General features: G+C 42.6%; 3 protein-coding genes across 3 annotated transcripts; 1 reads left to right on the top strand and 2 right to left on the bottom strand.

Annotated features, from left to right (window-relative positions):
• Positions 1–608: 608 nt before the first annotated feature.
• On the bottom strand, positions 609–3,437 carry CCDC184 (coiled-coil domain containing 184). The gene has a single exon (XM_054443103.1). The coding sequence runs from the start codon at positions 2,409–2,411 to the stop codon at positions 1,827–1,829; it is 585 nt and encodes a 194-aa protein (XP_054299078.1). The 5' UTR covers positions 2,412–3,437; the 3' UTR covers positions 609–1,826.
• Positions 3,438–14,028: 10,591 nt separating this feature from the next.
• Positions 14,029–16,086, bottom strand: LOC129010699 (protein SET-like). The gene is made up of 2 exons (XM_054445215.2): positions 16,066–16,086; positions 14,029–15,033 (listed from the first exon to the last, which is right to left on the bottom strand). The coding sequence occupies exons 1-2, from the start codon at positions 16,084–16,086 to the stop codon at positions 14,095–14,097; spliced, it is 960 nt and encodes a 319-aa protein (XP_054301190.1). The 3' UTR covers positions 14,029–14,094.
• Positions 16,087–19,719: 3,633 nt separating this feature from the next.
• LOC129009700 (prohibitin 1-like) lies at positions 19,720–20,400 on the top strand. The gene has a single exon (XM_054443102.1). The coding sequence runs from the start codon at positions 19,720–19,722 to the stop codon at positions 20,398–20,400; it is 681 nt and encodes a 226-aa protein (XP_054299077.1).
• The last annotated feature ends 6,379 nt before the right edge of the window (positions 20,401–26,779 follow it).

Below are 26,779 nucleotides of genomic sequence, written 5' to 3'. Positions count from 1 at the left end.
CACACACACACACACACATGCACATATACACATGGCACCCTAGCTCATTCTGCTCTCAAATGTTGTTCAGGGGCAGCCTCAAGAAATCTCCATTGCTCAAGGGAGTAGACTAGAGCTGTCAGTCAAGCCCTCTGGGGAACACCTTACCCGGGTTCTCCACTAGAGGCCTGAGGCAGTTATTGTGGTTTCCCTTTGTGATGTGTCACTATTTCCAGAGATCCCAGGCAATCCCTCCAGAACAATACCCCCACCCCACTCCCTCCATGGAACAGGTGCAGTACCTGCCATTCCAGGACCCAGATTTGGAAATCATTTCCCAGGGGCCAGATGCTTCACTGAAAAAGAAATCTCCTGCACATTTGGAGTTCTGGCTACTAAAAACTCATGTTAGCATGGGAGTCTCAACACTTACCACCTCCTTCCCCAGGGCAGCTTGAGGTCAAGGTCCAGGACAGAAGGGAAAGCAGGGAGAGTTGGCAATGCCTGTCCCAACCAGGGCAGGGACAGTCAACTCCTTGAACTGGAGGCAAGGAGAGAGGAGGGAAGGCATGGTCCCTGCAGTTCCCACTAAGCCCCACCCTGATATCCCCTTAGTACCAGTCAGCAAGGAGGGGAGATGACGCCTTTTTATTAAGGTTAACACCAAGGAAAGCATTGAGAAGGAATACACAAAGGAGGGGGAGGGCACACAAAGTCACCACTTGAGGAGGTGGGAGGGTGGCACATCAGTAAAAGAACCTCAGGACAGCCACATGCTCCATGCCCTGGTTGGGGGAAGAGGGAGGGAAAAGCACTATGATAGCTTGGAGCTCGTAGAAGGGTCTGAAGCCCCCTGAACCTAACACCAGAGCCACAAGCCCTGCCCCTGAGGGCTCACACACTACTACACAAGTAGACACACATAACACACACAAGACATTATGAAGGCAACACCGAGAGGCAGTGGCCAAGGACATATTGACAGAAAAAGGAACTGAAGTTAAGCAGGTGTAGCCAGGAGAGACAGTTTTTGGCTGCGGCCCCAAGAGTCCCTCAAATGTCCCCTAAATCTGGGCTGCTGCTGAGCACCCCCGAGTCTCTGCCTGTGAACTGGGCTCTTTGTTCTCTAAGCCCCAGTGAGTGGAAAAGCAATCCCAGATGAAGTCAGTGACAAGGCAGGATCCGCTCTGCATGCAAAATCCTAGAGGTCGAGCTATTATGTCTTCATGCACATTCACAGCCAGCTCCTCCCAGCCCAGGGGCCCTTGGAACCCCATTCACCCAGATTCCTAGGGCTGCGGTTCCCTCCTCAAGCTTCCTTTACCAATCAGCAGCCGCAGAGATCTGTGAGGGGGAGAGGCTTCTGCAGAGCACTGAATATCTTGGATTTCAGCAGAAGGGTAAATTTCCTGTTGCCAGAACAAAATACCCCCAATTCCTTAATTTCCAGGTAAATTGTTAGAGATTATTTGCCATGGTCCTAGATAAGTCCTTTTTCAGAATAGAAAAAGCAGAATTTTATTTACACAATTCACGGGTTCTCCTGTTGTCTGGGGAGGGGGAAAGGACAGGACAGGGATGGATGGGAGTCCAGAGGTGGGCGCTTCCTCTCCCGGAGCCTCACCTTTCCGCAGTTCGCTATAATTCGCTTAGTTGGGCAGAAAGAATTCTTGATGCTCCCAAAGTCCTTCACCCTACAAATCCTTCCTCGAGGGAGTCTCTCTCTGCCTGACCCACAAGAGCAGCTGTCCAAGTGAAGCATTCCGCACCGCGCCGTTCAGTCTCCCAGCGTCATGCACTCGGAAACCCAAAGACAGCCCGGGAAGGTAGTGCCCCACGGAGTCCCCTCACAGGGAGGCCTCGCCCTCCAGTTGCAGCAGGGTAATGTCGGGCATGTCGAGGGGCTCCACAAGTGGCCCGTCCCCCGCAAGGAGACCAGCACAGGGGCTCTCGGGGCGCTCACAGTGACTGGTGGGTGTGGCGGGGCTGGGCATCTCCTTCTCTTCTTCCTCGTCCTCCTCGTCCTCGGGATCGCGACCCAGCAAGCCGCTGTCCCCGATCCCAGGCGAAGGAGTATCCGGCTCTTGGGGGTCGCTCGGGAAGCTCCCCTTGCCGCCGACCACGCCCAAGCCGCCCTGGCGGGGCGCAGTGGTCATAATCTGGCACATGGAGACGATGGCTCGCTGGTTGGCGCACACGTCGTCCGAGAGCACCTGGATGTGCGAGGCCTGCTCGTCCAGGGCCCCCCTCATGGCCCTCACGTCCTCAAACAGGGCTTGCAGCTGGGCTTTCAGGTGCTCCATCAGTTCCTTCATGCCGCCGTTGTACTCCCCGGAGATCACGTCCCCCACTGCCGGCACGGTGGACACCTCCAGGGGCGCCGGCATGTCGCCGCCGTCCTTGGTCATGATCTCCAGCAGACCGTCCTCCATTGAGTGGCAGAAGCGGGTGGCGGCGGCTCTGGGTCGCGTCCAGCCCGGCCTCCGGGGTGGGAGGGGGTGGAGGGGGAGAGGTCCCGGGAGGGGCGGGCGGGAGCCGAGGGAAGCCGAGACTCCCGAGACGGGCGGGGAGCCGACGTGAGAGACCAGTCCTGGGCAGAGGGCGCGGGCAGGATCGCGGGAGGCCGAGAAGAGGCGGTGGGACGAGGACCCGGCGAGGGTCCCAGAGCCGGCGTCTCTTGGGCTCGCCCCGGGACGAAAGTGCCCTGCCCTGCCTCGCCTCCGGGATGGCGCCCGTGTCAGTGCCGCCCTCTGGGCGCCACAAGCAGAGAGCGCCCGCCGGTTCCGTGGGTCACAGACGCGCTCGCGGAGGGGTCCAGGTCCAGGCTGAGGCCAGCGGTGCGTCGGACTCGGGACTCCCCCAGGCCATTAACGGGCAGCGCCCGCGAGTGTGGCAGCAGCAGCTGGGGCTGGTCTCCCGGCGGTGCCGCGGATGCTCCTCTGTTTCCAAGGCGACGCACGGCACGTAAATGACGTGTGTCTCCATGGTAACCAGGAAGTGGAGAAGAAAAAGGGAGGATGGCTGGAAGCTGCAGTGGGGCTCTGGAGTCTGGACTAGCGGGGTGGGGGGAGGAGAGGGGACGCTGCAGTGGCTTCGGCCAAGGCTGGAAAGAGCGTGTGGTTGCAATGTTTAATAGGGAAGCATGAGAGAGCCGTCTGCTGCAGAAACCTCCAAGTCTGGGAGAGATCGTCCCTCCCCTAGCCGGGGTATGAGACCCAGCGCCACTGCCCTGGAAGGATTTTTCCAGCCCGCATTCCTTTCTCAGAGGATGGCGCTAAAGTCGAGTCCTGCCTTCCTGTCCTCCAGCTATGCGCAGGAAAGCGGAGAGGGTAGAGAGGCTGATGCTAATCATCCCAGAGTTGGGCTGGGGCACGGTGGCGCTCTGGAGCCGGCCCCACTGGGCCTGGCGGTGCAGAGGCAGGAGGAGGGCACTACGGAGGTTTCTGCAGTAAATCAGCCCTCTCACTATAGAAACCACCGGAGCTGGGGAAGGATGGGACTCCCTCCTTTATGAGACCCTACCGCTCCCACCCAGGTCTCTGGGAGTTTGTCCCGGATGGGGAGGCCAAGTACTTAAGTTTTGAGAATGAAAGCTCCATAAGGGCAGAGATTTTTGTCTCCCCTGCACTCTCCATCACGGAATCCCCAGCTCCTAAAATAGTGCCTGGCACCTAGTATGTAGATGCTTAATATAGTTATTGAATGAATAACAAAAACCACCAAGTCCCATGCTCTCATCCAGAACTCTCCAAGCCAAACGTAGTGGGTTTTAGGAGACCTGAATTCAGTTTCGTTTCTGCCACTTATTCATTCAGCGACCTTGGCCACGTCATTTTTCTCATCTGTTAGGGAATTGGACTGGATAATCTATAATATTATTTCTAATTCTGAATAACACTCTGCATCATCTCACAGATGAAAAGGTAAACTGTTGACCGTTGTGTGGAGGGGATGGATGGGGGGACTGTGTGTTAGAGTAATTCCCGCTCTCTCTTTCAGTGCCGAAGTTCAGACATACACTGAGTATCCCCAACCTTTGTGACAGGCCCTTTCCCTATTTAAGGAGTGGAGCAGAAAGGGTGGAGGAAGAAGAAAAATTGTCTTTAATATATGTAGATGATTCCAGATTAAGAAGGAATCAGCACCTGGGCAGAGCACACTAATTAATAATGACCCTAGGAAATTAGGGAAGCCAAGTGATCAGAAGCCAAAAATGAAGTTCATAAGAATAAATCTGGGAAAGAGAAACAAACTACATCACTTCAAGATAGAGAAGAACTAGGTAAAGGTGAGTGTTTTGTAGACTGGAGGTTCAGTGACAGCAAATGTGTTACCTTTGGGTTTCCCTGGTTATGTGCTTGGTGATGAAGAGTGAGGCTGGCCCAGGGAAACTTTTGTGACACTAGAGGACTGTTTGGCCTATACCAATCTTACTGCTTTTAAAATAGAAACAAGTGGGGACTATCCTAAATGACCAGCAGCAGAATGTTTAAATAAACTAAGGCAAAATTGCTGATATATAAAGTATTATGCAGCCATTAGAAATTTGATTTCCCAAAACAAATATATGAACAAATTTTAAAAACACAATATTGTATTTTCTTAAACTAATGATTCAATTCTATTTGCTTGCTCATTTCTTCCTTCGTTCTACAGATTTCCAGCACTCTCACCTTGGTTAGGACTCCTACCTCTGCTCTGTACCCCACACGTGGTAATAACACCTTAGATTACTCCTGACAGTCTGGCTCAGGAGAGGACAGAAATGCTTTTCCTTGGTTTCCACAAGCACAGCTGAAGTGGGCTGGTGTTTACAAAGACACCTTATTAAAAACTATAGGAAAACTAGAAATAGAAACAGAACACATGAAAACAGCTGAGCTTACACAGCATAAGTTTCTGATTATACTACAGCAAGCATGTTCTCAGGGCTTATGGGTCCAACCCTGCTTTCATCCTTCTGAGGAGAGCTCTGCTATAGCCAGAAAAGACTGGCATGGCTTTCAGGCTTTCTGTCTGGGTCTGTTACTTTACATCTCTTGACAAGCACTTCACATGGAAGATTTCATCTTGCCAATTCACCCTTCAGGTATATCCCTACCTTCTACCTACAAAGAGTGACTCTGTCCCAGTGGGGGACCTCTCATCGTTGAAATCCCATAAGCTTACATTAAGCATAGCCCCCATACAGGAGGAGCTATGGTATGTCATCATACAAGGCCTTTTGCCACTATTGTTGAGGATGTGAAGGCTTTCAGCATAAGATTACATCATGCTGTCCAGAGGTGCTGCCCATGAAGTCCACTGAGAGTACAAGGGATCTGAGCCCAGAGGGAGGGGAAATTATTAGAGAAGCACAAAAGGCCATGGGAAACATGTGCAGATATCAAGCAGTTTGGCTGGTCCAGTCAAGTTCCAGGTCAAACATTTGAGAGCCAAGGGTAGGTGGGAACTGGGGGAGTGGACCAGTAGCAGACCAGTAGCAGGATTTGAAAATATAGGAAGGTGGCTGGGCACGGTGGCTCATGCCTGTAATCCCAGCACTGTGGGAGGCTGAGGTGGGCGGATCACTTAAGATTAGTAGTTTGAGACCAGCCTGGTCAACATGGTGAAGCCCTGTCTGTACTAAAAACACAAAAATTAGCTGGGCATGGTGGTGGGCACCTGTAATCCCAGCTACTCCAGAGGCTGAGGCAGGACAGTCACTCAAATCCAGGAGGCAGAGGTTGCAGTGAGCCAAGATTGTGCCACTGCACTCCAGCCTGGGTGACAGAGAAAGACTTAGTCAAAAGAAAGAAAGAGAGAGAGAGAGAGAGAGAGAGAGAGGAAAGAAAGAGAGAAAGAAAGAAAGAAAGAAAGGAAAGTGAAGAAAGAAAGAGAAAGAAAGAAAGAAAAAAGAAAGAAAGAAAAAGAAAAAGAAAGAAAGAAAGAAAAGAAAGAAAGAGAAAGGGAAGGGGAAGGGGAAGGAAAAGAAAAGAAAAGAAAAGAAAAAAAGAAAATATAGGAAGGAGACATTGGTGTGTCTGATAGAAAACCAGATCATTTCAGGAACTCTGTGTGAAAATGAGACAAGATAGAAAAGTCTAGTCTCAGGAAAATAAGGAAAACAGAGGCAGAGCCTCAGTCGGCTAGCTGGGTTACAGGCCTGGGCCCTCTGGATCCCAATGCCCTATAGTTAGTTGCATGGGTCCATTTCCAAGCAAAAGGGGGCCAGATGTGTACCCCAGCCATCCTACTAGAATATTCAGAGGAACTGCCACATAATAAGAGAATATAACCCCTGCATAGCTTCTGCTTCTTTCTTTTCTATTATCCCCTGGGAATCACCTTAGCTATTCTCTTCCTTCATCCCACTGTCATCAATCTGTGATAGGGAGAGACCCGCATGCTGTCTACATATAGGTTTCCATCAGGTACACCTAGTTTCAAACATCATATTCTCACTAAAATTGGGATTTGGAAGAGGCTCTGCCATTTTCCTCTGTCTGGTGTCTAGTGTATCTCTAGTTTCTATTTTCTATAGCTGGTGTATTTTTTGCACTATAAATCCGATGATGCTGGCTAGACTCAGGTCTAGAGCAATGATCTAAAACGAGATATAGCTGACTGCTGTACCTTAGGCCCCAAATCCCAGACAGCATCCCCCAAATATAACTTTTATGAAGCTGAGCTGTTTTGTGGCCCCATTGCAGCATGATATCACATTCAAAAGAAACATATCCAATAGCCAAAATAATTAAAAAATAAATTTAGATTTTTATTACAGTCTCTGGGCAAACTCTAAAGGGGTTTACATTCTTAGTGCACAGCGAAACATCTGAAACTTGTCTTCCTTCCTTCTCTGTTTGTTCCACACAGTATGGCATAGCTGTTGCTGCTGGTCTCTCTCCTTTCTCCCCAAACACTCCCACACTTTCTCCCAAGCCTGGCCCTTGCTTTCTCACCCCCTGGCTCTCTTCACTTCTTGGATGTATTCTTTTTCTCTACTCCAAGAAGTTTCCTGTCCTCACGTAAATCAGGCCAAGCTTATTTTAGCTCTTTTGATTCTGTCCCTCATTCCCCCAATCTGCATGAGTACTACGAATCCCAGGTATCAATTACAGGGGTCTTCTCAGAGGATAAAAAAGATGGAGAGGCTGAGAATATTCACATTGTTGTGGGTTTTGCCTGTCACATAGACTAGTTTTTCTCAGCACCAGAGAGTGGTTTACCTGGCATTATAGCCAATCTGCTTTGTTCATCTCCCCGACGTTTGCACAGAGAAATGGACATGGTGGTTTGCAAAGACCCTGGGCCCTTATGAGCCTCTAACTGGAGAGGGGATCTAAATGTCCACACCCTCAAGACTATTTAGCGTCATAGACATGGCCGTGTGGTGAGCCACCTACCCACAGCTCACGTAAGGCCTGAACTACACTTCCAGTTGCTTGCTCTGTGACCTCAAACTATTTTTAGGAGTCTTTAAGGCTACCCCTAACCCCTTATTTCTCTTCCATATTAACTTAACTCAGAGCAAGAATTCTAGGCGACCTTCCAACTTCTCATGCAGTATGAATCTCCACTGACAATAACCCCCCATTCCAATTAAACCTGTTTTGCCATTGTCATCCCATCTCCCCTTTCTGCACTGCCCCGTGCAGCAGCTTCTCTTAGATCAACACTTGCAGAGGCTTTTCCCCTCTCAGTGCATATTCAAACATGTATTCAGTGTCACTGTGATGTCACCAGTTCCAACCCAAGTCTCTAGGTAGCTGGCCATGGACACAGAAGCATTCAGAACTCCAGAGCCACTAATGATCCCTGGTGCATGGCCTCAAGCAACTTCCGTCTTTTCCATAAATTATTTTGCCCCCAGAAAGCTGCCATTTTTGCAACAGCTTAGAGCCTGGTTTGGCCCCAAGTCAGGCACTGATAGTGCTGCACCACCTGAAAAACCAATTTCTAGTTCAATGGGGGCAATTTTGTTTGACCAATTGCCTCTCCCAGAGTATCAGTCCAATTTGAAGGAAATCATGTCCAAATATCTATGGTAGGATAGGGACTATGATATGTGTGCCATAAACTTCCCTTCCATTAAAGGTGTTTTTAGGAATTTAATGTCCCTCATAGCTGACTTATGCAAACTTCCAGTCCCTTCCTTTCCTGTCATATCTCGAGGAAGTCTGTGCTGTTGTGTCCTACGCAATTCTACAAAACTTTGTAGGTCTCCCTCTTACAAATACATCTAGTTATACTAAGTCTCTACAAAACTTTGTAGGTCTCCCTCTTACAAATACATCTAGTTATACTAAGTCCATCCCTCTCAGAGGCCCCCCCAAATAGTGTCAAAAGTTATTTCTACCACATTCTCAAGGGCCAGCGAGGCACTATCAGTTACAGTTTAGCAGCCACTGTGAGGGTGCATTCTGTTTCCATTGCCCAGACACAAACGGAGACTATACTAGTATTTGTGATGATACGATGGACAGGGGCCCCAAAATGTAATCCATGTCTTCAAAGTACTGAGAAGTGCTAGATCTTAGGCAAAAGTGAGGAGAAGGACCCTTTCCCCCAACTTTTCCATCTAGAACCCCGAGGCCCCTATTTTAAGAAGTCTTGCATGAAAATAGCTCCATCTTCTATGGTTGACCACTCGTTCACAGTTCATGGGCACCATGCCTGCTCTTTTGTTTGTTTTAAAGCACCAGGATCACTTTCATCCTGGAACTCTAATCCTTTTGCTTTGCTTTATTCTTCTCCATACCAGTTATCAATATCTGTTATCCTGTATTTTTGTTTATTTATCTTATGTATTATTTATTTATCTTTTACTCCCAACTAGGGTGTAAGATCCATTAGGGCAGGGGGTTTGTTTTCTTCACTGCCTTATCTGTAGCACCTAGAATAGTGCCTGGCACATGGCAGATGCTCAATAAACATGTGTTGAATAGATGAATGAATGAAGTCTAAATCCATACCTAGAAAAAGAAACAACTCCATTAAGGACATGTAGTCTGCAAAGCTCCAACTCTGCCTTTTCTTTGAGAACATTTTAGCTTTTTCCGTTTCAACCATTTACTTTGGTAATCTACGGCTTATGGTCACACTATTAAGTGGCCCTATTGGTGGCCTTTCTTGAACAAAGGAATACTTACTTCAGAGACAAATGGAAGTCTCTATTTCTTACAAAATAGAAAAGTGCTTGCAGCTTTGAAATGAGAACTGTCACCACCCCTCTAACCTCCCTTGGGATATTCCACCACTATCCCCATTGAAGTCTCAAAGATACCAGGGCCAAGTTTTGTCAGAACTCAGGGTCAAAGAAATGCATGCTCTCTGCTCCCCTCAGCATTACCTGGGAATGGGATGATATCAAGCCTGTATCTTCATACTGCATGTTAAGGAGAACTCCTGATTTATATTCTTATTCTGGTGGAGACAGCCTCAGAAAAAGTACCCTGTTTCTGGTTGTAAGAATAGTAGCTAACTGAGAAAGGGACATTATGAACATAGAGATTACTATGCTTTAAAGCTAGCGTATGTCTTCTCTTTGTGTTCCTAAACTGGTAGACTATGGTGATTTAGGGTAGTGTTAGCACCGAGTTACACATTTTACTGTAATAAAATTGAGTCATTTTTGTCCCTTGCTGCCTCCTTTCCTTGCTTCTGTTCTCAAACCAAACCAAACCAAACAAAAACTCCCCACATTGATCAAATATATAACAAAAGATATATAAAGATCAGCCTTCCCAGGATAGTAAAACTAAATTAAAACCAAACAGCAAACATGGATCAGAAAAATAATATTCCAGAAATTGAGGTTAGTCTCTAAACAACCTAAGTGAGACATTTTTAGTAAGGTCTTGTTATTCTCCACAGTGTTGTCTGGGTCTCTAAGACGCAGAAGGGAACAGTATGTGAGGTTTACTGGTAATTGCCTGGATCAAATGAATTAAACTGGGATAGATTCTCCTCAGAGGATGATCCCGAGTCACATATCCAATCTCTCATTCATCCCAGTTCATCCATCGCCATATCACACACTGGCTTCCAGCTGCTTCTTATACTATTAAAAACCAATTCCCTCTTACCAAAGGCATTAGTAGCTGCTCATTAGAACAATGAGTATCATCCAAGACACCTCCAGGTATATTAAGTAATAAACTGCTCACAATTTCACATTATTCACACTGAAATCACTGAGTTTAAATTGCAGGGAGGTCTGTAGGACATAAACTTCTCTGCTTCATACTTGTGGACTTAAACTAGTGTGTTAGGGGAGAGTCTCTTCCTAGAAAGGAGAGATTGTGGAGAAAGATTCTAAGAAATGGAGATAATGTAATTTGAAACTTACTGCTGTAATTTGAGATCTAAGACCTAATGGAAGAAAGCAAATAGTCAACAGATGTGAGAGAAGGAAAAGCTAGAAAGAACTTCTCAAAGGATTTGTAACTCTGAGACAAACTAGCATTATTCCTACTTCCACTGTGAGGTCAAGATGCAGGATAAGGCATTTAGGTTAGATTTCTTAAAGAACTTGAGAGTGATGGATGTGTGAGAGAGGAACGAGCCTGCATTTCCTCTCCAGGAAGCCTTGAAAACCAGAAGACAGTCTTACTTGTCTGAGTTTAGCTTGGGGAAAAACAGATTTACGTATCCTTGAGACCAGCTCTGTGCTATTTCAGCAATTCTACCTCCCACATTTTAACTCCAAACCAAAAGTTGAATGAATCCTGAAATGACTGCATGTTTTTCACAATAGGAAGATTACCACAGTCTCTTAACACCCACAGATGCTTCTCTAATCCATTTCCTTCTCCCTATTTCCCCAAGCAATGCCATACTCAGGCCCTTGCAATCTTCTGCCTGGAAGACTCTTCCTCTGTTACATGTGACTAGAGGCTAGCAGATTGGACAGTGCAGCTCTAGGATTTACAATATACACCTGTATCATGTCATAGTCTACTTTCAAATAGTGTAAAAATCTTATAACAATTTACTTTCAGTTTCTCCCTTATGTTTTTTATTGTTTTTGTCATACATATTGCTTCTACATATGCTAACACCCAACTGGATTTTTATTATTTCTACTTTAAATAGTCATTTTTTTTTTCAAGAGATTGAAAAGTGAGAGGTTGGGTGCAGTGGCTTATGTCTACAATCCCAGCACTTTGGGAGGCCAAGGTGGGAGGATCATTGGAGCCCAGGAGTTCAAGACCAGCCTGGACAACATTGTGAAACCTCGTTCCTACAAAAAAAACACAAAAATTAGCCAGGCACCTGTAGTGCCAGCTACCAAGGAGGCTGAGGGAGGATGATTGTTTGAACCTGGGAGGTCAAGGCTGCAGTGAGCCGTGATCGCACCATTGTATGCCAGCCTGGGTGACAGAGCAAGACTGTTTTAAATAAATAAATGGTGAGAAAATGTTTTAACTATTTTACTTATATTTATCACTTTTCACACCCTTTATCTTTTTATATTGATCAAATTTTTGTTATTATTTTTCTTTTGCCTGAAGAACTTCCTTTAACATTTCACCTTTGTTGGTATAAAAAAAGTCTTTATTTCACCTTTATTTTTGAAAGACATTTTTGCGAGGTAGAAAAAATTCTGGCTCAATCTTGTCTTTCACTTTACATAGCTTTTATAAGAAATCTATTGGCATTTTTTTTATTCCTCTACATCAGGGATGGCAAACTTTTCATAAACATCCATATAGTAAATCTTTTAGGCTTTGGAAGCCATATGGTCTCTGTTGCAACTACCAACTCTGCCATTGTAACAGAAACAGCTATAGCAAATACATAAATGAGTGTGTGTGGCTGTGTTCCACTAAAACTTTTTTTTTGCAGAAATAAGAAGTGATCCAGATTTGACCCAGGGGTCATAGTTTACCAACCCCTGCTGTGTATATAACGTGCCTTTTTTTCCTTTTTCTTTCTTTTTTTTTTTTTTTTGAGACGGAGTTTCACTCTTGTTGCCCAGGCTGGAGTGCAATGGCACGATCTCGGCTCATCGCAACCTCTGCCTCCTGAGTTCAAGCGATTCTCCTGCCTCAGTCTCCCGAGTAGCTGGAATTATAGGCATGTGCCACCATGCCCAGCTAATTTTATATTTTTACTAGAGACGGGGTTTCTCCATGTGGGTCAGGCTGGTCTCAAACTCCCGACCTCGGGTGATCTGCCTGCCTTGGCCTCCCAAAGTGCTGGGATTACAGGCATGAGCAACTGCACCTGGCCTATGTATCTTTTTCATCTGGCTGCTTTTAGAATTTTTTTCTTTATCCTTGGTTTGTAGCAACTTGGTTTTGATGTGCATTGGAATGGTTTTCTTTGTTTATTCTGCCTGGATTTTACTGAGCTTTCAAATTTGGAAAAATGTTAGCTTTTATTATTTATTTATTTATTTATTTATTTAAATCTTTATGTTCCTTTATTGGAGCAAGATGCCTGATCGGTATACAGTGATGTATTTACTGAACAGAAATCTGTGCAGAAATTACATACTATCCATCTAGATAGGTCGTTAACACTTTTGCCTGTTGATGGAATAGTTCCATTTATAAAGTTTTATACATCAAAAAGCTTTTGAATTTCACCAGACTGCCCATTAATTCACCTCTGAAAAAGTAGCATTTAATTTCAGAGACTATATTTTACAGCATTAAAAAGCTTATGCATTAGGGTGCTTCTCTGCACAATGACATTGAGCAGACAGAGCTGAGTCCATTATCCCACCCAGATTCACATAGTCACATTTGAGAGCTTTATAACAGAGAACAGGGACAGTTACTGCTAACCATCACAGACTTCTTACTGAGAGCCTATCTTCTTGGCCACATTTTATATAGCCAATGAAGATATGCCAGCAACTGTCCCGTGTATAACTTGGCGTTAGAGCACCAGGTCTGTTGGATGGTGGTGGCAGGCACTATTACTTTATATCCAGGCAAAAGGCCAATTTTAAAAACTGCCACTTGGAGATAAAAATCAAGGGCACAATATACTCAGAAAGTATTGAGCAATCTGGTATCCCAAATGATGTGAATACTTTCAGAAACCAATGGTAAATTGAACCCATGTTTCCCAGCTGTGGAGATATTAATACATTGATTCAAATCCCTTTACTTAATCCACATAGCCCTGAGGTCATCCTGCAAAGTGCGTATCAAAAAATATGAAGTTAGGGTGACAAAGTTTGACAGTGATGTTATACAAGTCAGACTTGGAAGGTCATAGTAAGCACACCTATGCTGAGAGAAAAGCATCAAATCCTTTGTGTACACATTTAGTTTTATTGTAACAAAGCAACTTGTGCACTTTTAACATTTAAAACTGAGCATCATCTTTCCTTTCCAGTGAAACAAAAAGAAAATTTAAAAATAAACAGGAACAAAATTACAATAGAGAATGTCAATTCCAAATAAGATCCTACAGGTTCTGCTGATTCTCCCATTGAGTGGCAGGGCTCAAGTCATCATTAGGAGAGAATTTATTTTAAAAGTGTCATCTTAAACTGCAAGGATGTCTGTCAAATATCACAATTAAATATGCCAAAGGAGAAGCCATGTTGTCAAAATGCCCACTTAACCCACACAAACATCTCAAACCCACCCTTTGCTGACCTTCTATAATCCCATTTTTTTAAGTTTTTTTTTTCTTTTTTTAAACAAGAGAAAGTAGACAGATGCATGTTGGTAAATGCTAACTGTCCATATTCACATAGAGACACAGGGTACTCTCTGAGCCCAATATACAGAGAAAGGAGGAAAAAAGCTAGAATTCTATGCACTACTACACAGGGGCCTAGCACCCTCCAGCTTCCAGCAGAGCAAAGGGAGCAGGTTTTTCTTTTTTCCCACAGAGCTCGGTGGTGTTGATTCCACAGTTTTTTTTTCAGACAGGAAGGGATAAAAATGAACTTCGAGCAGAAAGGGGTAGAGACTCTTTTCCCATTGTATTCTGCTCAGGTATTTCCCCCCAAATAAGTTGAGAACCATGGAGTAGAGAAAAGAGACCTCAAGAACAGAGCGACTGAGCACAAGAGGAAAAAAAAAAAAAAAAAAAACTGCAACTTGCTCCCAGGGACTGGAGAAAATTTAAAAAAAGGAAGGTTGGAATCCATCAGTGTTCTATTTAGTCATCTTCTCCATCCTCCTCTCCTTCCTCCCCTTCATCATCATCTTCATCTTCTTCACCTTCATCCTCATCCCCTTCTTCATCAATATCTTCTAATCCTTTCTCCTCTTCATCATCATCATCATCATCTTCTTCTCCTTCTCCTTCTTCATCATCCATATCGGGAACCAAGAAGTACTGTAATGGGTTTGGCCAAATATCATCTTTGATGACCTCTCCTAACTCATCCGCACCTGCATCAGAATGGTCAGTAAACCAGGCAAAGAAGCTCTCTGGTTCCTCATGCTGCCTCTTCCTGCTGGCTTTATTCTGTGTTTGACTTGAACGTTTCATCAAATCCTTTCCAGATTTCCATTTGATTTCGGTGGACTCTGAAGATGGATCACCACTCTCATTCAGATGAAATTCTTTGGAGAGAACTTTATTTTCAAAGTAAGGATTTTCATCAAAATAAAAATCTATTCTGTAACCTGATTTAATATCTTCAAATTCTGTCACTTCAACTCTGGTCAAATAATGCAGTGCCTCTTCATCTTCCTCCCCAAGCAGTGCAGACACTTGTGGATGGTTGACAAATGTTGCTACCCAAAAATTTGGGATTTTGGCAATCAGTTCTGACCTCTTCTGAAAAAATGGTTGGTGGAGTTTGTTGTATTTCTGTTCTACTTTCAAAATCTCTGCACTGGCTTGTTCATTAAGTCTGTCTATTTCATTTTGTACTTCATCAATGTGTTCAATCGCTTCTTGCTGTTCTTTTTCTCCCATCTTCGGCAAGCCTGCAGAGGCCGATGTCTCCTCCGGTCCCAGAGCAGGAGGTGGTCTTGGTTTCTTCTTTTGAGGCGGGAGTGGAGACTGGCGTTTAGGGGCCGTGCTGTTAGGGAAGTCCAAGAACCAGACCACGAGTCTCCTTGCTCGTCCGGAAGCATGCTGAACACTCTATTTATTTATTTTTGAGATGAAGCCTCACTCTCTCTCCCTGGCTGGAGTGCAGTGGCACAATCTTGGCTCACTGCAATCTCCACCTCCAGGTTCAAGCGATTCTCCTGCCTCAGCCTCCCGAGCAGCTAAGATTACAGGCACCCACAACCATGGCCGGCTAATTTTTGTATTTTTAGTGGAGACTGGGTTTCATCATGTTGGCCAGGCCGGTCTCTCAGTCCTGACCTCAAATGATCCACCCATCTCAGCCTCCCAAAGTGCTGGGGTTACAGGCATGAGCCACCGTGCCCAGCCTTAGCCATTATTTAAAAATATACTTTCATTTTTTTTTCTGAGAAGGAGTTTCGGTCTTGTCGCACAGGTTGGAGTGCAGTGGCGCCATCTCAGCTCACTGCAACCTCCGCCTCCCAGGTTCAAGTCATTCTCCTGCCTCAGCCTCTCAAGTAGCTGAGATTACATGCACCCACCACCATGCCTGGCTAATTTTTGTATTTTTAGTAGAGACGGGGTTTCGCCGTGTTGGCCAGGATGGTCTTGAACTCCTGACCTCAGGTGATCCACCCGCCTCGGCCTCCCAAACTGCTAGGATTACAGGCATGAGCCACCATGCCCGGCCATATTTTTAAATATACTTTCTTAGCCCATGGCTCTTCTGAAACGTCAATTGCATTATGTTAAAATACTTGATATGCCACACAGGGCACTTTTGCATTGGTCCTTTCTTTTTCAATCTTTTCTTTTCTCTCTGTTCTTCATTTTGAATAGTTTCTATGTCTTCAAGTTCTCTGATTCTTGTCTTCCATAGTCTATAATTTGCTATAAATTTCTCTGTGAATATTTCAAATGTTATTCATTTAAAAATTTGATAATCCTGGCCTTCATTGTCTAGAAACAGGCATATTTCAAATCATATTTAAATTAATAATTTGCAACAAGTTCCTGATGTTTTACAATCCTTTCACACTTGTGGAAATTCTTCTAAATGCATTAAATAATACATTTTTTGTCTGGTTAGATGGGATTCCTAACCGGGCCCACTTTCTGGCACATTTGCTATCAGTTTCTCTGAAAACAAGATCTTGAGAGCAGTGCCAAATCCTGAGCCTGAAGCTTTCCCCACAGTTGACATTTAAACCAACCAACGCAATCCCTATTTTTTGAAACACTTCTATAATGCAGCCTAAAATCTGTCTTTAGTTACTTTGCTGTTTCTTCCATCTCAAGCCAAAAAAATTTAAAAAGAATTCCATTGGCCAGGCGCGGTAGCTCACACCTGTAATCCCAGCACTTTGGGAGGCTGAGGCGGGTGGATCATGAGGTCAGGAGATCCAGACCATCCTGGCTAACACGGTGAAACCCCGTCTCTACTAAAAAATACAAAAAATTAGCCGGGAGTGGTGGCAGGTGTCTGTAGTCCCAGCTACTTGGGAGGCTGAGGCAGGAGAATGGCGTGAACTCAGCAGGCGGAGCTTGCAGTGAGCTGAGATCGCACCACTGCACTCCAGCCTGGGCGACAGAGCAAGACCTCATCTCAAAAAAAAAAAAAAAAAAAAAAAGAAAGAAAAAAAGAAAAAGAAAAAAAAAAGAATTCCATCAAAATACAAAAGAAATGATTTGACTTCCTAAAATATTTCCAGAAGTAACTTTTTGTTTTCTGAATCTTGAACTTCATTTCCAATGAATAGTTGAAAATCTGGATGCTCAGAGAGTGGTTGCATTTTAGATTAAGGCCTTAATTTTATTAAGCAGAGAAAACACAAGTTCTTGAGCCTTCTTGGGTCTTCCCCTTCAGTCAAAATGCCATCAAACCTCTGATGGAATTCTGTAATGTGTGTCCCCATTTCTTTTCCAAATAAGTATCTTGGTGTTTTTGTTGTTGGGTTTTTGTTTTGTTTTGTTTTGTTTTGTTTTGGAGATGGAGTCTCATTCTGTTGCCCAGGCTGGAGTACAGTGGCATGATCTCAGCTCACTGCAACCTCTGCCACCCAGGTTCATGTGATTTTCCTGCCTCAGCCTCTGAGTAGGTGGGACTGCAGGCACACCATGCCCGGTTAATTATTTGTATTTTTAGTAGAGATGGGGTTTCATCATGTTGGCCAGGCTGGTCTTGAACTCCTGACCTCAGGTGATCTGCCTGCCTTGGCCTCCCAAAGTGCTGGGATTACCAGCGTGAACCACCGCGCCAGGCCAAGTATCTTATAAATGCTATCTTGCTCTCAAATGCACATTCATGCTCACATGTAGTCCATATATAAGTCTGTAGAATGCTCTTTTTATATACAGAGTCCTTTTGTCCAACTGTGAAAAATGTTCTGCTCACATTTCCCTTGATAGAAGTGCGAAAATATTTCAAGGTCTTTTGTCTGTAACTTGAAAGTCTTCCTCATAGATCATGATATCCCATATTTTCCAAGCATCTGGCACCTGTAATTCTCAGGATTAAGGTACGATCTATATATTCAGCATCAGGGTGCCATATGACATCAGCTTCACAGACGTTGTCTGTGAGGAGTCATCTTGCTTGGTCCACTGAAGAACAGTCTTTTGTATTTTCCCTCTCAGAGATTCATTCACAGATCCAAGTTGTTTAGCGTGTCCATAGTCTTCAGCGAGATTACTGGCATCTTCAGAACACTTGTAGCTTGCAGTTTTATTTAAACACTAGATGTTTAACTTATTTGATTTCACATTTTTATTGCTTCTTACACTAAACTTGCTTTATCTTATAAAATACATAAAATAGTTTTATAATACCACTATTAGAAGTAACAATAAAATTATAGAATGAAGCTTAAGAGTTCTTTGTAGTTTGTTTTATTTCTAGAATATATTTCACTAAGGAAAGACAAAGACGTGTTTAAAAGTCATTTGAAATAAATCTTTCTTTTTGGTTATGTTACCAACCTCATAAACACTTAGCTTTATTTATTTCACTTGTTTCAATTTTAGGGATTGTTCTTTTTTCTCTTTTTGGTTTAACTTAATTTTTGAATATATTAAATGAGTACATGATTCTAAAGTCGAAACTACATAAAAAGGTATACTCAGCCGTATCTCCCTTCCATTTCTTTTTCTTTTTCTTTTTTTTTTTTTTTGTGACGGAGTCTCATTTGGTTGCCCAGGCTAGAGTGCAGTGGTGCGATCTCAGCTCACTGCAACCTCTGCCTCCCAGGTTCAAGTGATTCTCCTGCCTCAGCCTCCTGAGTAGCTGGGATTACAGGCGCGCAACAACATGTTCAGCTAATTTTGTATTTTTGGTAAGGATGGGATTTCACCATGTTGGCCAGGCTGGTCTCGAACTCCTGACTTCAGGCGATCTGCCCACCTCGACCTCCCAAAGTGCTGAGATTACAGGCGTGAGCCATCGTGCTGGCTTCTCCCTTCCATTTCCATCCATTTTCCTTCCTTACTCTGTGTAGATAACCATTTTTATTACTTTTATATTTACTAGTCTTTTATTGCTTTTATCTTTCCAATGCTTCATTTTGCACAAAAGTAGCTTCTCATAAAATATTGTGGCTATCATTCTAGAGCAACACATACAGATATTCCTCATGTTTATGGGTTTACAGTACTCCACTATATACTACAGTTTATTTAACCACTCAACTGTTCCCCTATTGATGGATATTTGGGGAGTTTCTAGATTTTGTCATTCAAAATACCACAGTGAATACTAGCCTTGTGTATATATTATTATTATTATTATTATTTTTCTTTTTGAGATGGAGTCTCACTCTGACGCCCAGGCTGGAGTGCAGTGGCGCGATCTCGGCTCACTGCAGGCTCCTCCTCCCGGGTTCACGCCATTCTGCCTCAGCCTCTCCGAGTAGCTGGGACTTACAGGCGCCTGCCACCACGCCCAGCTAGCCCAGCTAATTTTTTGTATTTTTAGTAGAGATGGGGTTTCACCGTGGTCTCGATCTCCTGACCTCCTGATCCACCCGCCTTGGCCTCCCAAAGTGCTGGGATCACAAGCGTAAGCCACTGCGCCAGGCCATGTATATATTATTTCAAATTTGTACAGAAGTACTTTTAGTGTAGAGTCCCCAAAAATATCATTGCTGGGTTAAAGGACAAATTAATCCATTTGTAATTTTGCTAGATTGTACTAAATTCCCTTCCTTAAGGACTGTATCACTCTATACTTCTACCAGTAGCATATCACTGTGCCTCTTTTCCCTAGAGCTTTAGCAACAAAGTGTACTCTCAAACTTTTGAATTTTTGTCAATACAATAAGAAATGCTGTTTCAATGTAGTGTAATTTGCCTTTCTTTTTTGAGTGAGTTGTGCATGTTTTACTATTTTAAGGGCCACTTGCATGAATTGTTTCTATGTGTTCATGTCTTGTGGTCATTTTTCTACTGGATCTGTGTCTTTTTATTTCTCAGAGCTCCTGTATATTAGGGAGATTACTTTTTATTCTGTTGTAAAAATTGCAATTCTTTTGTCCAGTGACTCATTTGTCTTTGGCTTTGCTTATGGTATTTGGGCCATACATTTAAAAAAAAATAATATATAATAGAATTGGATGGCTGGGGAATTCATGTGTAGATTAGAGTGGAAGCAGGTATGAGAGGGTCCAGCAGAAGAAAACATGGCAGCCAAAGTGTTTGAGTTCATCGGCAAGTTTGGCCTGGCCTTAGCTATTACAGGAGGCGTGGTGAACTCTGCCTTATATAATGTGTATGCTGGGCGGCAGAGCTGTCATCTTTGACAGATTCCGTGGAGTACAAGACATTGTGGTGGGGGAAGGGACTCACTTTCTCATCCCATGGGTACAGAAACCAATTATCTTTGACTGCCATTCTCCACCACGTAATGTACCAGTCATCACTGGTAGCAAAGATTTACAGAATGTCGACATCATACTGCGCATCATCTTCCGGCCCATCGTTAGCCAGCTTTCTGGCATCTTCAGCATCGGAGAGGACTATGATGAGCATGTGCTGACGTCCATCACCACCAAGATCCTCAAGTCAGTGGTGGCTAGCTTCGATGCTGGAGAAGTAATCACCCAGAGAGAGTTGGTCTCCAGACAGGTGAGCAACGACCTTACAAAGCGAGCAGCCACCTTTGGGCTCATCCTGGACGACGTGTCCTTGACACATCTGACCTTCGGGAAGGAATTCACAGAAGCGTTAGAAGCCAAACAGGTGGCTCAGCAGGAAGCAGAGAGGGCCAGATTTGTGAAGGAAAAGGCTGAGCAGCACAAAAAGGCAGCCATCATCTCTGCTGAGGGCGACTCCAGGGCAGCCGAGCTCATTGCCAACTCACTGGCCACCGCAGGAGACGGCCTGAGCTGCACAAGCTGGAAGCTGCAGAGGACATCGCGTAATAGCTCTCACGCTCTCGGAACATGATCTACCTGCTGGCGGGGCAGACCGTGCTCCTCCAGCTGCTCCAGTGAGGGCCTGCCCACTCTGCCTGGGCCTCCGAGGGCCATTGAGCCACAGCCCCGATGATTCTTAACACCGCCGCCCACCCCCCTCCACCCCAGAAATCACTGTGAAATTTCATGATTAGCTTGAAGTGAAGGAAATAAAGGCAAAATAACTTAAATATATATATGTGTGTATATACGTATATATACACACATATATGTGTATATATACGTATATATACACATATATGTGTATATATATGTGTATATACACACATATATGTGTATATATGTGTATATACACACATATATGTGTATATACACATATATGTGTATATATGTGTATATACACACATATATGTGTATATATGTGTATATATGTGTATATACACACATATATGTGTATATATGTGTATATATGTGTATATACACACACATATATGTGTATATATATGTGTATATACACACACATATATGTGTATATATATATGTGTGTATATACACACACACATATGTGTATATATGTGTATATACACACACATATATGTGTATATATATGTATATACACACATATGTGTATATATGTGTATATATACACATATGTGTATATATATGTGTATATATGTATATATATGTGTGTGTATATATATATATGTAATAGAATTGACTAGTCTTTTATTGATTCTGGGTTTTGAGACATAGGAATGCTTTGCCCGCTATTCCCATGAGTGCATGGGTTGATTACACAGAAATCTACACATGTCTTCTTCTAAAGTTGTAGAGTTTCCATGTAGTCATGTTTAGCTAACCAAGCCACGTGGAGTTTTCCTTGGATGTGCAGTATAAGCTATGGATCCAATGTTACCTTTTTCCACATGGTACCCAGTTGTCTCAACAGCATATATTTTTAAAGTCCATTTTTCACATTGTTTTATAATGTCTAACATATATTAAATTTTTATATGTACTTGGATTGATGCCTAGACTTTCTACTATGTTCTGTTAGTGTGTCTATCTATATGCACCAATTTTATACTAGTATGATTATGAAGGTTTTGTAATATCTTAAATGTCTGATAAGACTGGCCCCTCCTCACTGCTCTTCTTTTCAGGACTTTCTTGGATATTCTTGTTTATTTCTTCCATATGAACTTAAGAATCAATTTGTATAACTAAAAAACAAAGTGAAACAAAAAAATCCTTGGCTTTTTTATTGGAATAATGTTAAATTTACAAATTCACTTAGAATGTCTTTCATTTTTTTCAGATCTATTTTATGTCTCTGAAGCTATTATATTAATAGTTTTCCTCATAGGCTTTACATATTTCTTTTACCTTTATACCTAGGAGTTTTGTAATTATGGTCACTATTACCAATTGGCTCTTGATTCCATATTATTTTCTAACTGGTTCATCCTTGTATCTTATGTATGAAGCCTGTTGACTTCTGTATATTGCTGTTATATTCTGCCACCATATAGATTCATCTTTTTGTTTGTGTAATTTATTCATTGATTTGCTTTTGTTATCTAGATATACCTATATCATCAACAGTTTTCACACATCCAATAGGTTTCTTTTGTAAAAATGCATTGGCAAATACCTCTAACATCATGTTAATATTACAGTAATGGTGTGTATCCTTGTCTTGTTTCAGACATTAACAGGAATGCCTCCAGTGTTTTCCTATGAAAATAGTAACATAATAAACAAGATGCTTTATGATGTTAAGAAAATTATCTCCCATTTTTCTTTTGTAACTTACTTTTATAGGAAATGCAACTTTAATTTTTTCAAATGCTTTTTCAGCACCTAGGAAGATAATTACAGGACTTTCCTTCTTAGATATAATCATATTAATTATATTAATGAATTTCCTAACATTGGACCATCTTTACATTCCCAAAAGAGTTTCTACTTAGTCATGACATAATGCACTGTCTGATTCAATTTGCTCATTTTTTTTTAGCATTTCTGCCTATGATATTCATAAATGATATTGGTTTGTAATTATCTATTTTGTATAATCTTTATTAGGTTTTGGTTTCAATGTTATATTTATGTCATTAAAAATTTTTGAATTGGGATAAGAGGTCTTCAAAGAATATCATTTTAAACCATCTTGGATACTTTTAGAAAGAGATAGATACATAGGCCGGGCATGGTGGCTCATGCCTGTAATCCCAGCACTTTGGGAGGCTGAGGTGGGTGGATCACCTGAGGTCAGGAGTTTGAGACCAGCCTGGCCAACATGGCAAAACCCTGTCTCTACTAAAAATACAAACATTAGCTGGGCGAGGTGGCATGCCCCTGCAATCCCAGCTACTAGGGAGGTAGAGGGAGGAGAATTGCTTGAACCCGGGAGGCGGAGTTTGCAGTGAACTGAGATGGCGCCACTGCACTCCAGCCTGGGCAACAGAGCAAGACTCCATCTCAAGAAAAAAAAAAAGACAGAAAGAAAGATATATACACAGAGTCTCTCTCTCTCTGTCGCCCAGGCTGAAGCACAGTGGCACCATCTCAGCTCACTACAAACTCCGCCTCCTGAGTACAAGCGATTCTCCTGCCTCAGCCTCCTGAGTAGCTGGGATTACAGGCACTCATCACCACGCCCGGCTAATTTTTGTATTTTCAGTAGAGGCAGAGTTTCACCTCATTGGCCAGGCTGGTCTCGAACTCCTGACCTCAAATGATCCACCCACCTCGGCCTCACAATGTGGTGGGATTACAGGTGTGAGCCACTGCGCCCAGCCTAGGAGTCATTCTTGACCACAATACCCCTCTCCAACTTGTAACCAATCACCAAGTTCTATCAGTCCTAACACTAAAATATTTCAAATTCACCCCCTTCTCTCCCTTTCTATGGCCACCACTCAAATCTAAGCCTGCTTGACTTTTTGTCCAGATCACTTAGGCTGCTGTTTTCTCTATTTTAATCCTTGCCATGGCTCCACTATAATCCATTCTTCTTTAAAAAGTCAAAGTGGTCCTTTAAAAACACACATGGTGTCATGTCACTTGAATAAAACCTGTTGATAGGCTTCTTGTTCTTTTGGGATACAGTTCAGAATCCTTAACATGTCCCCCAAGACCACAACTGATCTGGAGCCTCCCTACCTTTCCAGCTTCTTGTCTCCTTCTCATTCTCGCCTCTTCCTTGTCTTCCAGGTTCCTAAGCTCTTTCCTCCTCAGGGTCTTTGAACACCCTGACCCTGCTCCATTGGCTGGGAGGCCCACTCCCCACACCTCCATACCTTTGACCTGGTTGTTTCCACCCATCTTCCAGGTCCATGCTCAGGGAAGCTTTTCTTGACCTCCCAGCCTGAATTAGGTCCTCTACTGAATCGTCCTATTACCCTCTCTACTATTTCTCTTTGTTTATTTGGGCACTATAACAAAAGTGCTGTAAACTGGGTGCCTTGTAAACAATAGAAGTTTATTTCTCACAGCTCTGGAGGCTGAGAAGTCCAAGAAATCCCGGATGTTGGTGTCTGGTGAGGCCCCACTTGCTCATAGATAGCACTTTCCTACTGTGTCCTCATATGGTGGAAGGAGCAAAGGTACCTCTTTTAGAAGGGCACTAGTCTCATCACGAGGGCTGTGCCCCTATGACCTAATAACCTCCTTCATAAAGGCCCCAGCTCTTAATACTATCACCTTGGGGGGTTAGGATTTCAACATATAAACTTTGAGATGACATAAATAGTCAGTCCATTGCACTTTTCCTTTACAGAAGTCATCACTATTGTGACTATTTAGGCATACAGGTGACTATCTAATATTTTTTTCTCACATCAAACTAATTTTCCTGGTGATCAGGACCATATTTCTCTTGATCTTAGCTGGCTGGATCTTTATTTTCTATCACAACAAACAGCACAGTGACAGAATTTAATAAGTATTTGTTGAATTAATGGATGAATGAATCAATCAACCAATTAATGATATAATCAAAGACTCAATGAATGAACCAAGAACGAATCATTCAACTTTGGGCAAGAAGCAAGAAGGAGCAAATGCTCTACTTGCCCTCCAGGGGGAGACACACTCCCATTAGAACTAGCATAGGCCCAGGTGAGCAGAAAATTCTGACATCAATTGTAATTTGCTTCTCAAATGGATTCAGAGAACCAGATCTTTTTTCTTTTCCTTTCTTTTCTCTTTGTCTTGCTCGTAGAACTCTCCAGATTAATCTGGACCACCCAATTGTACCAAGCAAGTAGTCATTTCCTCTGTAATTTCCCCTGGACGACGTTAACTCTCCTGCCAGTTTGTCCCCTTCAGTCTTGATTTGCTAGGTAATTTAGCTATAAATGCCTACATTCTTGGAAAAAATAGTATCATGTATATATAATTTCAGTATTATCATTAAAACTGTTATTTGTATTTTTACTGTACTTTTTTTTCAAAATCCTTCAGGAAATTTCTCTCTATGAAGACTGAAAATGTTTTATAATTGCTCTGATAGTGGAAAGTATTGGTAGACTATATGACCAAAAATAATAACAAAATATTTATTAAAAGCTAATTTTTAAACAATAGATAATTCATAAAATTTCCCAAGCCCTGGGGAAAGTTAAAAGGAAAAAAAAAAAAAGAGTAGAGTTTGGCTATTGAACGCATGTCTGCCTCTGAGCAGTTTCTGAAAGAAGTCCTTGTTTAATCCTGATGGCATGTCTTGGGAGAGTATCCCTGCTGCACATTAATACTGTTCTTTTCTTTGCTGAATTACTTTCTCTAGTACAAGGTTTAAGCATATGAAAGGTTTCATGAGACTTACATTATGTTTCCTCTGAACTTTCTTTTTCTTTGCTCTAGTTCCAAAGCTTCCATTTCAGTTTTTCTATGTCAGGGACTAGGATGTAGAGGCACTCCACTATTCCCATTTTTGGGAGATCTGTTCACTTTAGTTCAATTCCATTGTATTTATTAAATAACTATTGTGTGTTTAGAACTGTGCAATGACAAAAGAGATTAGTATAAGAAATCCAAATCTCTGCTCTTTTAAAGGTGCCACAATGTAACTGGGAGGATGAGATATTTGGTAACATCCTTGAACAAATATAAAATCATATAAAGATGACATGTCAACATTCATGTAGTTTACAAAACCACTTTTCACAAATGTGGTCTAGGTTTTATTAAATTAACTTTGGAGTAGGTGTTAATATTCTCATCCCATTGTACAACTGAGACTCAGGTAAAGTATTACTTACTTTAGTAAGTAATTTTACTTTTACTTATAAAAGTACTTACTTTTACAAGTAAAGTAACTAGAGCTACTATCAGAACTGGAATCTTGGTCTTTATGAAGTTTGCATAATATTACATTATTTCTAAATATGAGGAATGTGTTATAAGTGATAGTCCTAAAAATTGAACAAATTCAAAGTAAAGTAAAATATTCCATTATTGAGAGAAAGCTATTTTTTCCCAACTAGCCAACTAGTCTGACACTTGGATCTTATTTTTTTACCCTATTCTGTAAACACTGACTGATTTCCTCTCTTTCCTTTACTCTTAGGGTATCTCAAACTCCCTTTTCTTTTTCTTTGGTGATGGAGAACTTATTTGAAAGGAGTCCCTTCTTCTTACTTAACTTGCTTTTTTCTAGGAAGGATGTCAGGGAAACGTTGCTGTCAACATTAGCCAGGCAGCCCCTGATGGAGAAGGATGAGGCCTTTAAGACAGGGGAGTATTTGATAATTTCTGGCCAGAGATTTTAAAAGCTGTTGTGAAATGCTTCATGTTACCACTTAGAAGCTTGCAATGCAGAATTCCTCTCCCCCAGCACACTGTCACTCTGAAAGATCCACTCAAAATCAGGAAAGGGTATGGAGCTAGCCAAGTGAATAAAGGAGTTTTTTACTCCAATTAGGAGTTGCTCAAAAGCCTGTGGCCATTCAGTACTGGCAAGACTCAAAGGGCAAGACACCCAGGTCTGTAACCTGGGATACCCCGTACCCACAGAGTCTGGATACTAATACTGCTGAACAGTGATAGCAGCAATCATTATAGGCAAAACATCATTATCAAATTTCCAGATCAAGTTTATGCCAAGGTCTGAAAATAGGAACATTAGTCATACTGTTGATCAACATCATCTAATGAGCACTTCTTGAGAGCAGAACTGGAATCAGGAGGGAAGGGAAGAAAAAAACCCAGTGACCTAAAAGTCTTATGGGAGACACAGCACACTAAAACACAAAATTCATGGAATCACTTGTAATCAAAACGTCAAGAACAGAAATAACCAACTAAAATATGCAGAGATGGAATCTGAATAGTGAACGCAAGATACATGGGATGTGATCAAAATACAAGTTTATTTTTTGTCTTTTTCCACTTTAAAAATATTT

Source organism: Pongo pygmaeus, chromosome 10 (genome assembly GCF_028885625.2).
Source record: "Pongo pygmaeus isolate AG05252 chromosome 10, NHGRI_mPonPyg2-v2.0_pri, whole genome shotgun sequence".
NCBI lineage: Eukaryota > Metazoa > Chordata > Mammalia > Primates > Hominidae > Pongo > Pongo pygmaeus.
Note: the sequence above shows the minus strand (reverse complement) of the source record. Positions and strands in the feature narration are given on the sequence as shown.

What these genes read in the sequence shown, in the direction of transcription:
- CCDC184 (XM_054443103.1), bottom strand. Translation starts at nt 2,411, where the DNA reads ATGGAGGACGGTCTGCTGGAGATCATGACCAAGGACGGCGGCGACATG.
- LOC129010699 (XM_054445215.2), bottom strand. Translation starts at nt 16,086, where the DNA reads ATGTGCCAGAAAGTGGGCCCG. An exon ending in TGTGCCAGAAAGTGGGCCCG is followed by an intron (nt 15,034 to 16,065) that starts GTTAGGAATCCC and finishes ATAAATAAATAG; the next exon opens with AGTGTTCAGCATGCTTCCGG.
- LOC129009700 (XM_054443102.1), top strand. Translation starts at nt 19,720, where the DNA reads ATGTGTATGCTGGGCGGCAGAGCTGTCATCTTTGACAGATTCCGTGGA.